At 40.4% G+C, this 15,695-nt stretch overlaps 1 protein-coding gene across 1 annotated transcript; it reads right to left on the bottom strand.

Moving 5' to 3' along the window:
- Nucleotides 1-11,621: 11,621 nt before the first annotated feature.
- Nucleotides 11,622-13,957, bottom strand: LOC107762775 (cationic amino acid transporter 1-like). Its single transcript, XM_016581157.2, has 2 exons — nucleotides 12,688-13,957; nucleotides 11,622-12,543 (listed from the first exon to the last, which is right to left on the bottom strand). The coding sequence occupies exons 1-2, from the start codon at nucleotides 13,103-13,105 to the stop codon at nucleotides 11,918-11,920; spliced, it is 1,044 nt and encodes a 347-aa protein (XP_016436643.2). The 5' UTR covers nucleotides 13,106-13,957; the 3' UTR covers nucleotides 11,622-11,917.
- Between the last annotated feature and the right edge of the window lie 1,738 nt (nucleotides 13,958-15,695).

Genomic DNA, 15,695 nt, shown 5'->3' with positions numbered 1-15,695 from the left:
AAGGACATACAACGACGAAACAACCCTTTTATTTATATACTTGCGCAACGCCGCACCTTACACACGGCCAAAACCGGCCCAATGTAAAAAAAACAAAGCAAAACAAAAAAAACATAGACTAAGGCAACAACATTTCACTCGGCGTCATCACCGCCATTCTCCCCATCATTATCTCCAAGAAATTACTCCTCAGCATCAGCATCCTCGCCGGCCTCCGGTGTCGCAGGATCGTAGCCGCAGTTGACACGAGCCTCTCGTGCCTTCGTCCGAGCTCCTTCATAAGCGGCCTCAGAAATATTGCTCGCCTCCCACAAACTCTTGTATATGTCCCGTTGGGCCTTGGCATGAATCTAGAGCTTGTACAAGTGGCGAGGAACAGCAGCAGAGGCAGATTCAACTTGGGCCAATAATTGTGCCTTTTCGGCCTCAAGAACAGCGACCCGATCTCCCAAGTTTGAAGTTTCCCGGTCAATTTCACCAATGCGCTCTTCAAGCCTCGCCTCCCTTAGCGTGGCCATTGCACTCTCGGATTCCTGCTCGGATTGAAGGATGTAGATAGTGTCCTCCAATGTCGCCGCCCTTACTGAAGCCGATGCTCGAGCACTCTCGGCGCTCTCCAACTCGAACACTTTCCTCTCCAGCTCGGCTAATTTCTCCATCCATTCCACACTCAAAGCCTCAACTCTGACAATATTTTGATCGAGCTCGGACTGCAATGACAGCACCTTTGCTTGAAGATGCTCACACTCTGCGGAGACCCCCTTTCCCAACTCGAGTTCTTCGTCCTTTACATGAAGTAGCTCCTCGAGCTCACTGTTCCTGTGAATGGACTGCATTAGCTCTTGATCCCTTTTCTCCAGCTCCTCTCCGAGAGATTGATTATCGGCGCTCGCCCTGAGCCGCCTATGCATCTCACGACACTTGTTGTGGTAGCGATGATACTTTTCCAACATCATCAGAAAAATCTTGGCCCAAGTGTCGGCCCTGCGAGCACTTTCGATCTCCAGCATGTAAGACTAAAATCCAAAAAAAAAAAGATAAAAGAGACGGTAAAGGCCAAGGCCGCCAAAAACAAAAGGAATACAAAAAAGAAACAAATAGGAGAAACTTACTCTCAGGCCCATAACGTCCACTTCATGCATCAATTCGACATCACTGACGTCTCGAGGAGCCTTACACTCTACGGTAGAGCATAAAAGATCAAACTATGATACCAAGACCTCTGTGTCCCGCAAAAGATTAAGCTCCAATACAATCTCAAGTATATTGGAGGGACCTCCCGCTCTTACTACAGTACGGGTAAAGCCCTCCTCGAACATCCTGACATCATCAGGATCGAGGTTAGAGTCACACTCGTAGTCGTCGACCACGATACCCTTTCCCCTCTCTGTGGCCGAAGAAGAAGCTCAATTCGGTCCGGATGATGAAGGCCTACCCAAAATGGCAACAGCAGCCTCGGGACCCCGACTTCCCGTTGTAATAGCCTATTGATCATTCACAACGGCCGAAGCCTCTACCGTCGAGTTGACCTTGGCCACCTATTTTCCTTTGCGGTCGGGTTGGCATCACCGCCAATTTCAGACATTGTCAAGGGAAGGTCGCCCCCCGAAGGTACTGCGGCTGAAGAAGCCACTTCAGACTCTACTCGCCATCTCTTCGATGGGCCCTTCCCGCCATCAGCATGGGAAGATTCACTCGTTGAACGGGCAGTAGGAGCCAGAGTCTTAGCATGAGGAATAATTTCCATGCACACGGCCCTGGCCGTAGGAGTAAATTGAGCAACTCTTGATGTAGGCCGGGCAGCGGACCTCGGTGTGGGCCAGGCAGGAGGCGCCGGTTGATGGAATGCGAGTGGAGAAGCCCTCGCCCTTCGCCCTCTCCTTGTTAAAAGAGGAAAATGACCATGTAAATACCGAGGTCAAATTACAAGACAAAAAACAAGGAAACTACAATGGGCCGACTTACCAGTGAGAGGCTTATGCTCGTATCTCTCATAGAAGGACGCCCACTCATAGACCCCCGCTGTATGGTGAAGAATAGCATTAACCCATTCGTAGATGTCATCAACAGGGGTGGGGGAGGTAATCTCTCAGCTGCAAACACAGAAAACGAATTAGCAACACCACATAAAGAGAAACAGTTGGCCACCGCCTCGAGGGGAGTCATAAATTAAACAAAAAAACTTACGAGCAAAGTTCCACATCTCGAGAAGCCCTGTTGGGTCCGCCACAAGGTGCTCGATCCGTACGAAGAAATAACTCTCCAGAAATGATGATTAGACTTGTCGTCCATCTTCACCACCAAACTCTTTGTTCCTCGGTGACGCATGTGGATCATCGAGCCTTGAATAAGTTAGGGAGCAAAAATAATAAGCATATGCCCCAAAGTGACCTCTCGACCAGTGAGCTCTACGTACTTGAGCAGCATGAGAAAGAGTTTGTACACGTACGGTGAAAGCTGAGCTAGGCACACCTCGTAGAAGCGATAGAAGTCTATCACTAGGGAGGGGAGGGGAAGCGTATACCCAACAACAAAAGGGTACACGTCAAATGCGTAGTACCCTGGGCAGTGATGATGTACAATATCTGTTCCCGTCACTGGTATCATTTCAATATGATTCAGAATTCCTCACTTGGTCTTGAGTACCGCAATCGCCGCTTCATCCATGGTAGATGACGCAGGTTCTGACTCTTCTCCGGCGGGGCTGTTAAAATCATTCCATAATTTCCTTGGATGGGGCAATATTTCAGCCGCTGTTGGAACCCCCTCATCTTCCTCCACCTCCACTCCTTCTTCGAGAACAGATGCGTCGTTTTCCGGCATGAGAGCTTTGACAGGTCTGTCAGTGTAGGAAGAAGTACCAGCCATTTGTCTCGATTAATCGGAATAAATGAGTAAGAGAAAGAGAGAGAGAGAAAATGGTGGCGTCAATTTCTAACTGACAGGAGAATGAACTCAGAAGTTTGAAGTATTAAAAAAGGTAAAGGTTTGCAAAACTCCTTTGATAAGTCGAAAAGTGTGGCAATAGAATGGTGTTTTCCCCTATTTATAGGAACATAAATCTCTTGAGCGGGAAACCCAAGAGCCGCCAATCAATACTGATAGGGCACAAGAAACGATACGATTTCTGGGAAACGTGCACCATAATGATAGTGGCTACTCATGATGCATTGAATCAATACAACGGTTCAACTCCGAACGAACGTAACATTCAATGGTATCATTGAAGCGTCACGCTATCGCCTCGACCTAAAGGCCTTGCCTAAGGCGTAAACATTCAGATTTCTCCTAACTTTTGAATCGACAGAGTCCACCCATTGAGCCCACTAAGAGGCGACCTTGACAGACGGAGGGACTAGTTGTATGGGTCAAAATCTGACCATAGTGGTCGTCCCCAAGAGGAATGATAAAGGGTCGACCAACCGTAATCACGCCCAAGGGGCGAGATAGTGTAATGACCCGACTGGTCATTTTTCTTTTTAGAACACCGTTCCCCTAGATAAGACTTCATGTACTTGCTTTTACTAAGTTATGACTTGCGGGAATAGTTGGTTCGGGATTTGAAAGAGTTTGGGTTGAAATCGGAACACTTGGTTCCTTAAGGTTGGCCTAAAAGGCCAAGTTTGACTTTGGTCAATGTTTTGAGTAAACGACCTCAGAATCCAGATTTGATGATTCCAACAGGTTCATATGATGATTTCGAATTTGGGCGTATGTCCGGATCGGGTTTTGGATGACCCGGGAGCGTTTTGGTACCTAATAGTGAAAGAATTTTGAAGTTCTTAAATATTTGGTTCGGAGTGGGTTTTTGTGTTATCAAGGTCCGAACGGAGTTCCAATACTAGGAATAGTTCTGTATTGCCATTTAAGACTTACACGCAAAATTTGGTGTCAATCCGAGTAGTATACGTGTGTTTCATCGTATTGGAAGTAAATTGAAGAACTTGAAGTTCATAAGTTTGATTCAATTGGTTTTAGGAGGTGATTCTTAGATTTAGCGTTGTTTCGGGCGTTCTGATGGTTCGAGCGAGTCAGTTTTATGATTTCAAACTTGTTGGTATGTTCGGCGGGGCCTGGGGGCCCCGAGAGTCAATCGGACGAGGCTCGAGTGAAGTTGGAAAATTTTGGAAGGAGCTGAAGCTCCAGGCATCAGTCATAACCGCACCTGCAGTTGGTCAGCTGTAGTTGCGAGACCGCAGGAGCGGTCGAGCTCTCGCAGGTGCGGCCAAGGGGGAGGAGCCCAGGAACCGCAGAAGCGGAACCATAAGAGCGACCCCCAGATTGCATAAGGTCCCAGCCAGCCCCAGTGAACTCCGCAGATGTGGGCTATCCCTCGCAGAAGCAGGACCACAGATGCGATCCCCTAACCGCAGGTCCGGAAATCGCTGAAGGCAGTGCCTTCATTTAATACGGGAATGTGTCATTTTTTACACATTTCCTTCATTGTTTGGGCGATTTGGGAGTTTCCAAAGAAGGGATTTCCACCTAACATTGAGAGGTACGTTATCCCTACTTATTGTGAGTTTAATACTTGGGTTTTGGGTAGATTAACACATAAGGATTAGTGAAAAATCATGGGATTAGAGTAAAACCTAGGGTTTTGATAAAAATAAGATTTAACCACGAAATATGTTATGGAATAAAGTAGAAATCATATATTCTTGATCCTTAGATTGTAGAGAACAACTTTCTTCAAAAATTTCCGGAATCCGGGCACGTGGGCTCGGGGATGGATTTTAGAAAACTTGTGTTTAAGGTTGGGAAATTACTTTAATAGTTAGAATGCGAACTCTTGAGCTTGTATTTACTAGTTCCTACCTCGTTTAATTAGTTTTGGATTGTTCAGCTCCAAATTAAGGGTTTGAGCACGTTCTTGATATTAGAAGTAAGCTTTGGAACGAGGTGAGTCTCCTTTCTAACCTTGTAAGAGGGAATTGTCCACATAGGTGAGTTAACTGATTATGTACTCCTAATTGTGGGGGCTACATACGCACGAGGTGACAAGAGTCCATGCGTAGCTACTATTATGTTAATTGTCGGGGTAGTTTAGGACCCGTATCATGCCATATTTGCAAATGTTTATATCCTTTCATGCTAATGAGATCACTTAGGATGTGTTAGGGATTGAAAATAAATATATATGTACGTATGCACTTACTTGAGGACTTGTATGAATTTATTTGACTATGAATGCGCCTTTATGTGCTTTCTTGGTGATAATTGATATTTGTGGATCGGGCCGATCGTCTCGGTAGAAATAGATGCATCTATGGTTCGTGGCATTTGACCATCTGGCAGTGCACAGTTTCTTTTATGTTGGACTGGGCCGTACGACCTCAGCATTATGTGCGCATGATATTTATGTGAAATCTCATTCATGACTTACTTTGTTAAATGCCTTGAAGTGCAATTATTATAAGACATGACTGAAACTGATATACTATTCTCTGTAAACTTTGATCTTGTTATTATGTACATGTTATCCATGCTTAGTGTAATCTTTAATCACTATTGGTATTGATATTAGTGAGTGTCAAGTCGACCCCTCGTCACTACTTCTTCGAGGTTAGACTGGATACTTGCTCGGTACATATTGTTTATGTACTCATACTATGCTTCTGTACTTTATTGTGCAGGATCTGAGGCAGGTACATCTGGCTACCAGTCTGGTGCGCATTCTTGATAGTAGGCCGAGATTCCACAGTGAGTTGCTCCCTTCCTATGCCGTTCAACAGCATGATGATGTCTCTCTTTGTTTTTGGACTGTCTATTCTATTTCAGACAGTAGGATGGATTTATTCTTTTGTATATTCTATTAGATGCCCATATACTTGTAATACTAGGTCTTGGCACACACATTGGTAGACTATTCTTTTGGGTTGCATACCTATAATTTTACGTTGCTAATTATCACTTATTTTAAATTCAAATTAAGAAAATGCTGGAATTATTTTGGTAAAGTAAAATGAGAACTCACTAAAATTTTTGGGTTGGCTTGCCTGACAACGGTGTTGGGCGCCATCACAACCTGTAATGAAATTTGGGTCGTGACAGATAGCAAAGAGTACCTCAGCCATCGTCGGGGTCAAATCGTCGAAAAGCGTACATCATAGAACAAGCACTGTGTTCGAGCAATGACGAAAGGGACAGTCGTAAGAAAGCACGCCGGTCAAAGACCATTGGATAAAAAGGGAAATGAACTATATATATGGGCAGAGAGAGATCAGAGAAAGGGGGGATTCTTTGGGAGGAGAGCAACCACAACAAAGGAAACAAGAGGAATCTCTCGCTTATCAACAGTTACTTCTCTTCCCCTTCTTTGCTCCCTTGTTTATGATGCATCTCTGCCCTGGATGTAAGTTCATATCTCATGTTTGATGTACGATTATTACAATAATAAACCTTATACATTCCTACTCTTCGTTATTTCGCACTTTATATGCTTAGATCTGAAATTAATTGTGTTTGGCTAAGATTTACCTTCTTTATTATCAATAATTAGTTTGACAAAAGAGTTTAAAGTCTTTTGCCTAAACAATGGTTATGAGAAATATGTGGCTATGCCTGATTTTGCACCTTTTCTGTATGTTAGTAGAATTGAAAAATGTGATATTGATTTTGCACTTCTGTGTATTGCAGTAAAGCAGAATATGATAACAATTAAACAATAGCATTTTGATTATTTATTTCAAGTAGGATAATCAACTTGGGGTGGTTTTGATATTTTTCATAAGTTGTGGGTATAAATAATGTTTCATATTTAGTGTGTATTACTCGGGAGAGAGTGCATATTTAGGAAATTATTGAATAATATCACTCTTAATGTATATAAGGGATCAATACGGGGGGTTTAAAGGTGGGATTAGGGATAACGAAACCTTGGTGCGACCCGAGTGAGCCGTACTTAATGCCAACTAGCGTAATTCGGGAGAATATGTCTAGTAAATTGTGGTAATTACTCGGGAGAGAGTTACGACAGTGAGAGTGCTCATGATTGGTAGAGAAGACTTAGGCAAATTTATAAAAAAATGCAGCGAAAAGGATTCCGACAATAGGGGAAATCATAACTCTAGACCTGCTTAATCTTGTCTCCAAGCCTTAGTATCCGTAGTTGTTAATCTACTAATTTAATCTGTTAGTTAATTAGATATAAGAATCTTAATATTTATAACATATGAATTATTCGAGCTTGTCTTCTTAGCAATATTGAACAGTTGTAGCTAAGCCTTACTTCTCAGTGAAATTCGACTCCGGACTTGTAAACTAGATTATATTTGCAACGACCGCTTAGTCCTTTTTATAAGGCATAGTTGGGTGTGATCAAATTTTGGCGCCGTTGTCGGGGAACTAACGATGTAGCTATAGGTGTACATATTTCTAGGTTGCAAGTTTGAACCTTTTTTTGTTTTCTTGTATTTGATTATTTTTTTAATTTTTTTTTATCCGAGAGACATGGCATCTTGGAATTATGAGAGTTTTAATATTGGTAATTCTACCTTTGATCCTCCTTATGTATATTGTGGAGGAAATCACCCATTGCAAATTATCAAAATATTCTCGAGAGCGAGTTATGTGTACCAACTCAATCTTATGTGTGTGATATGTCTGATGGTCAATATTGCACTTTCATAGTTGTGATTATATGTCTTATCTTCCCTCAACCCCTTATTATAATGGTTTTACTTTTTCTTGTGAAGCTAATAGGAACAAAGAACCCAGGGAAGCTGACCTGAAGAAGATCAAGGATATGTTAAAGCTGACCATTGATATGTTACAGTTGCCTTGTGGAACAAAATAGTAAAATACAACGGTAGATAGAAAGGCAAGAGGAAACTATTCACAACTTGAAAGTTCAAGTGAGTCAACTGGTTGAAGATTTTAATGCTCAACAAGCCAATATTGTGAATAGTATCCAAGAAGAGCGTGAATTAGATACAGAAATTGAGGTGCTAGTGGAGAAGACCAGAGTAGAACACCAACAATCAATCGAACTAGATTTTGAGGATGTCGATGTTGTAGAAGAGATACTAGAGTCAACCAAAGATAGTGAGGATATGTATTTAGTTGACTCTAGTGTCATTAGTGTTAAGGATGTAGACAGTCCCAATGTTCATGTAGTTGAACGCATTGGTCCACACTCCAACCACTTTTCCGCATTTTGTCTAGATGATGATACGAAAATAGAGTCATCCGAGCCACTTGAGGAGCCAAGGAATGAGGAACAAGGTGCCTACATTCTGGAATTCTTCTTGCTAGAAAGTCGGGAGTACACACTTCATCTAAAGGCCAAGAAGTGCAGTATACTACATTATTTTATTGGGCCAGTCAGATTCGTTCTACCATCCCAGGAGCATGATCATAGAGCAGAATCAAAACTTGGGGTCCAATTCATAAGTTCAAAGTGGAGGCAGAAAGTGATTCGCGCCGTGCCGCGACGTTAAATCAAGCGCTTGTTGGGAGTCAACCCAGTTTTACTGCTTTCTTTTATTTTATTCTATTTTGTTTTTATTATAGATTTTTTTAATTGTATTATTTTGGTAGTGTCGATTTTTTATTTTCTAGGAGCATGGAAAGCAAAGGTATTGGAAAGATGCAACAACAAACCAAATGGTTGGAACTAAGTGTGAGGTACCCACACGAAGGACCAAGCTTGGTAGAAGTTTGAGTACCCATAAGCTGCTAGTGCTTCGACATTTGGCCTACCATGGAGTTTCTTTTACCTTCTTATTAGTTATGGTGTGCATTGGGGACAATGCACAATTTTAAGTGTGGGGTGAGGAGATTGTCTGGGTGACTTTCTATGCTATTTTAGTTGTGTTAGTTTAATTAATTATTTTTTTCTTTTTCTTGAGGGATTTAAATCTAAAAAAAAAGATTTTCTTTATAGGTAGTGTAGTAATTCCCCCTTGATTTTCTTTGTGTCGCGGTTCTTTTCCAAGGGTTTTGTTTGAACCGGGTGTAGTTAATTTTTTTTTTGGGAGTAGGAGCCACTGTAAGATGAATTGAATTGAAGTAATATCTCTTGACTTTGTTAGGCTTTGAGAATAGTGAGTACTCTGGTTGTGACACTTAGGCTCAATTTTTGACTCTTGTATAAGTACCTTAAATCGTAGATTCTTATATTTGCTTAATCGTTTTGACTAGAGTGTCGTGATAAAACCAACCCTGAGTGAGTTATGTGTCATGTGTGTGTAAGATTTTGTGTTATTCTGTGCATTGCATTTGATGTCTAGAATTTGCCCCGCGTGTTTGCAAAGCGAAATAATAGTTTTGTTCAGTCTTGGAAGTGATATAAGCGTTTCTTTGTTGAGCCAAATATGTATATTTTACTCGCCTAATTGTTATGTAACGCAGTTAACCCCTTTGAGCCTGTAATCCTGCTTCTTTGGCAACCACATTACAAGCCTTACATCTTTGTTTGAATTAACCATCTATTTGAACCTGTTCACCTCTCATGAGCACTTGAATTGTGATGATTTATGTAAAAGTTAAAGTGTGAGGTGGTTGGTTTGACTTTTGAGTGGAACTAATGAAATAAGGAGAAAGGTGTACTGTGTTAAAAAATAAAAGCCACTTGAATTGATAAAGAAAGAAAAAATATATAGTTGTATTGTTGTAAAGAATATTCCTTATGGTGGTGGCTTTTGATGTAATTATGCTTAAAGAAGTATGTGGTAATATAAATTTAAGTGAAGGTGGAGTTTTGGTTTGACATAAGTATGAGCTTGAATGTTAAAGTATATGTATTAAAGTGCTTAGGGAGGTGTATTCACTCTTATATCCAAATGTATCCTACCCGACCCGTAGCCCACATACAACCAAATAAAGTCCTACTTGATCCTAGACTGAATGAGCTCGATTAGTAGAGTAGTACACTACGGGCAAGCCTATGGTGCATCTTTTGTGGCATGTGAATGTTATTTCTGAGAAGGAGTAAATTCTTTCTATCTTGAGTTCTTAATTGTTTTTAAATTTTATTTTATGTGTGAAACTACTCTCTTTTGTATTGTAAAGGCACGTGATTCATGATAGAAAGGTAATGTCATTGACCTCCATGTTAGAGTAAGTGAGTGAATTGTGAATAATGCATGGTACTTGCAAGCCAAATCTTGAGGTGGAGATGTTACACCCTTTGTGCTTAGTTTTTTTTAAATATTCTTGGTGTGACGAGTTAAAAGAATTGCTTAAAAGGTCGTGTCTATAAGTGTAGTATGATTGCTCGAGAACGAGCAATGTTTAAGTGTGGGGTATTGATGTGTGGCTATAATTCCATAGTTTCATACATTATTTACCTTGCATTATACATGCTTTAATGATAAATTACACTTTATTTGCGCGTAATTGAGTCTATTTTATGTGTAGGTGAATTGGAGATGAAAATAGAGCTAAAGGGATGCTTAATGTCGAAAGTGCGCTCGAGAACGGTGAAAAGGAGAAGCCAAGCAAAAGCCAGCTCAACCAGGCTTTAGCCTGGCGAGGCCAGCTTAAAGCCAAGCCCAACCAGGCATTAGCCTGGCGACGCCAGCTTAAAGCCAGGCTTAGCCAGGCGTTAGCCTGGCGACACCATCTTAAAGCCAGGCTGAGGCTGGCGTTAGCCAAGCGACGCCAGCCTAAGGTCAGGTCCAGTACGAGTTTTGAACATTTTATTTGTTTCCCGTCTTGATTAGGACTTGACCTACACGTTTAGGTTTTGTCCTAAACATATAAATAGACCTAAAAACATCAGTTTTGAAGGATTTTAGAGAGACGAAGAAGAGGAGATCGAGTTTGGACACACTTGAGACCTACGGTGGCAAAAACACACTAGGAGCAAGGCGGAGAATTCTTCTACGAATTTTTTAATTCCTTCTTCATATTTCTATTATTGGTTATGAATTCTAGTATTGTAGTTATGTATACTATTATGAATAGCTAATTTGTTATCTAGGGTTTTGATGGAACCTATTGGAGGATGATTTTCCTGTTTCGTTAATATAGATTTGTCGTAGTATTTTCTCTATTTGTTCAACTACGTTATTCATGTGGTTGATTGAAGGGCCCTCAATTAGCTGTGCCTATTTAGTATGTATTACTCGGGAGAGAGTACATATTTAGGTAGTTGTTGAACAACATCACTCCTAACGTATATGAGGGATCAATACAGAGGGGTTAAATGTGGGATTAGGGATAACAAAACCTTGGTGCGATCCGAGTGAGCCGTACTTAATGCCAGCTAGCGTAATTCAGGAGAATATGTCTAGTAAATTGTGGTAATTACTCGAAAGAGAGTGACGACAGTCAGAGTGCTCATGATCGGTAGAGAAGACTTAGGCAAATTTATAAAAAACGTAGCGGAAAGGATTCCGACAATAGGGAAAATCATAACTCTAGACCTCCTTAATCTTGTCTTCAACCCTTAGTATCCCTAGTTGTTAATCTACTAATTTAATTTGTTAGTTAATTAGAAACAAGAATCTTAATATTTATAACATAGGAATTATTCGAGCTTGTCTTCTTAGCAATATTGAACAGTTGTAGCTAAACCTTACTTCTCTGTGGGATTCGACTCTGGACTTGTAAACCGGATTATATTTGCAACGACCGCTTAGTCCTTTTTATAAAGCATAGTTGGGCGAGATAAAAAATCTAAAATCTAATTTAATTATTCTTTTCTTCTTAACACTAATTAATGAGAGTTTAATTTATATATACAGACCATCTTGCCTGATTTAGGGGCAACAAATATGGCGAATATCATGTCATACACAGTGAAAACATTTTGTTATCCACACAAATCAAGTATGATCATAAACATTAAGAAAGAAGACTAATCCCTTCAAATATTTGTGCCTAAGACATTAAAATTCTTCATGCTACAAACCAAGTAGCCAACACCTTCTTGATCAGATTGGAGCACAGAAACTAACTTGAAACCTTACTATTTAGAGACCATTTCTTTACCAGAAGCAATAGGAGCATCTTTGCTATATACACCATTGCTTCCCTCTTCAATATTCTTCCACCCTCTGCCCCTTTCAAATTCTTTTGCGGTGTCATAGGAAGCATGAAGTCCAAAAAATAAGTAATATACCAATAGAAATCCAGTCCATGCACCAAACCTTATGAACGATTTCTTATCAATTGACCCTAAAAGGAAAATGTTAATAGCTATAGAGGCTGATGGCAACCATGGTACAAGTGGGACACCCCAAAGCTTTGGATTACGAGCATGAGGTACAAAATACCCAAGTCCAATTGTTGCTAATAACCAAATTGGCAAAGTAATGCAGTATCCAATCCATCCATGTTTACTTAGTCCCCAATAAGTAGCTCTAGCAATGGAGGATCCGAGACTAATCAAAAGAAACGCGATAAGCTTGTTGCGATTTGCTATTGTAGTTTCTCCGCTCACATAGTAACGTCGAACCAGGAGAGCAAGCGCCACAAGCATGAAAATGAAGAGGGTGGAGATTGAAAGGAGATTGGAGAGAATATCGAGTTTCGTAAATAAGGCAATGATTGCAGTAGCACAAGACATGACGGCCGTAGCATTGACTGGTGTACCTGTAGGGACGGATCCAAAAAAATCACTAAATTTCAACAAATATTAAAATCTAAACCCATAATGGCAGAAGTGCATCGGATTCAATAATGAGAACATAAAGCCGAACCGATTCAAATTTGAATTCTAGATTCGCCTCAATGTACCTGTCTTGTCATTTACTTGAGAAAACCATGGAGGCATCATGTGAGTTCTTGAAATATGAGTTAAATATCTAGCTTGACCAACAACACCAACTAGCAAAACTGATGTCATTCCCTTCAATGCCCCTGCAGCCACAATATATTGTGCCCAGTTCCATCCCACAGATTTAAATGCCATAGAAAATGGAGCATGAATATCAATATTCTGATATGGTTGCATGAGGCACAAAGTAATGGCTAGTAAACAGTACAAAAAAGTTGTGATCACCATAGAACCAATTAGTCCAATTGGAATATCTCTGCCTGGATTTTTAGTTTCCTCAGCCATAGTTCTGCAGATTTCAACAATACTCTCATGTATGACTTCAAACTGACTCAATGGTATTAAAAAAGATAATGGATGGGATATGGAAACCACCATGGATCATATCTGAGCAGGTAGAGGAAATGATGCAACTAATGAATGGGGGCAATTACACAGTTACTCATATTCATAGGGAGGGCAACAAGTTGGCTGATCATTTGGCTAATTACGCTTTAGATTATGGTGAAATAGAATGTCAACATTTCTGGCATCTAGATGAAAAGGGAAGGAGGTTGGGTATGAAGATAAGATGCAATGTCCAAGTCTAAGGGTGAAGGTGGACAGGAGATAAGAAGCAAAGAGAAAAGGAATAGCAGGAGGATTGTCAACTTGAACGACAAATATTTTCAAATCCTAAGGGAGGAGGGTATCTTTAGCGCGCAGATATAACATCGCTATTTTAAAGAACAAAATCACTTCAGTAAAAGATGGGCAAGAGATATTATGCTCAGTAACAGATAATTTTATTGAAATCTGCAAAAGCACGCTAGGGAATTGGCATAGAGGGATGCAAGATATTTTTTCATGTAAGCACATTGTTTTTTCTGAAAAACGTGAAGCATGTCTACTGGTCTGGGAAGGGAACAACAAAGCACAAGGCTCGAGGGTTGCAAATACCACAAATAGAGCAGTTGGGACGTGAATTTGGGATTAAACTACAAAAAGGGAGGAAAACATGATCTCACATAGAAGGGCACTCTAGAAGGTAGAGCATGCTGGACATGGACGCTTTTGATACTTGAGCATGCAATACTTTAGCTAAATTCGAGAAATGGTAGAGCGTGTCCATGAAATTATGTACACTGGAATTGATTCTATCGAAGCTGGAGATGCACGCATGGCATGCGCATGGGTTGGAAAGCTGTCCAGTAAGAAAGCACGCGCACGGGGTTCTTGACATTGTTTATACGCTGCATCATGGGCGGACAATGAATTGTTCCTCTCAATGCTGAAGATGCACCCATGGTTTGCGCAAGAGGCGAGAAAGACATTCAGCAAGAAAACATGCGCATGGGTTGGAAAGCTGTCCGGCAAGAAAGCACGCGCACGAGGTTCTTGACATTGTTTATTGCACGCTGCATCATGGGCGGACAATGAATTGTTCATCTCGATGCTGAAGATGCACCCATGGTTTGCGCAAGAGGCGAGAAGCAGGAAAGCATGCGCATTGGGTCTTGACAACAAAAAGTTGGGACATGTTTTATTGGGAATGCTTATGGCAGCATTCAAAACAGAAGCAGCTGGGGCGTGCCTTATTGGTACGACAATTTTAAATTACAACAGGGATACAAACCTGTTTTCACAAGGAATTGAAAGCTGGAAATGAGACGCATACTGGACAAGGAATTGGAATTTGCTATTTTGGTCGTGCATGTATTATCACAGTGAAGAAATGTGGCCATACTTGCACGAATGCAGCGTTTATGGGATATCGCAGATCAGAGGATGCCGGTTCGTCAAAGAAGAATAGGCTAAACTAACAACACTCTTAGGAGAGTTTACTGAAGAATTTGCTCAAAGAAGACCATATCTCGGTGGGATGGACAGTTTATTTAACATCAAACTTTGGAAGGTAAAGCTCAAGGTGCACTCAATAGGACAAACATCCGGTGGATCAGGAGGGTTGGCACAAGCATACATCATCAAGAAAGTTGGGCAAAATCAAGAATACAAATGCATAATTTTGATAATACGCTATTTGTTAAAGTTCAAATTTTATTCCTTTCATTTGGTAGGATACCATGACATTGTATTTTGATTTTTAAGTTTTTAATATAAAAAACTAGCCCTAGGCATTTGCCTAGCGGTCTGCCAAAAAAAAAAAAAACCTAAGAGAGCTAGACCCCCCCCCCCAAAAAAAGGCCAAAAAACCCCTTATCCCCTCTCCGACGCAGGAAGCCATTTTCGTTGGCAAAAGATGTAATGCCCAGATGATTTTGACTGATTATTTTGCAAAGATTGTCTACGTTCAATATTTATCTCAAAACTCAGACTTCGTAGAAAAAGCCCTAAAACTGAAATCAACTTCACTCTTTTGTGCTCGAATTTCACCACGAAAGATAACTGAAATGCTAAGCAGAATTTATAGGCGCAACACCCAGTCCCTCATCCTTCTCCTCAACTTTCTTCCGTCACTCTTGAACCAGTGATTCAAAATCGGGTGAGCTCAATTTGCTATCTTTTTATTCCCAGATTTGTTTTATGGAGCTGTTGATTTGTCTTTCTGTTAAAGCATTCTTTGTTTATTGTACAATTAATTAAAACACGAGATTTATTTCAATATATTAGCTTTTTTTAGGGATTTTATAGATCCCATTTTCATTTCCTATTTCTGCCTCTGATCAAGATTCTATTTGGATCTTCGAACTTGTATGCACGGATAGATCCATGTTTACTGTTTTTATCGAAAAAATTGTGTTGGGAATATATGTTAAATGAATCATGTTTATATATACTCATTGCTTTTACTTGGAAACATGTGGTTTAATTAATTTATTTGGTTAAAAAAAGGTGTTTTAAGTGATTAATTTCATATATTCCTAGCTTAGTTTATTGGGCATTTGACAAATTACTATCTTTCAGATCTTGTTTAGTTAAAATGATGTCTTGGTTTCATAATTACGTGTGTTATGGGTAAAAAATGCTA

Source organism: Nicotiana tabacum, chromosome 20, assembly GCF_000715075.1.
Source record: "Nicotiana tabacum cultivar K326 chromosome 20, ASM71507v2, whole genome shotgun sequence".
Taxonomy (NCBI): domain Eukaryota; kingdom Viridiplantae; phylum Streptophyta; class Magnoliopsida; order Solanales; family Solanaceae; genus Nicotiana; species Nicotiana tabacum.
The sequence above is the reverse complement of the archived record's forward strand: the minus strand, read 5'-3'. Positions and strand labels throughout refer to the sequence as shown.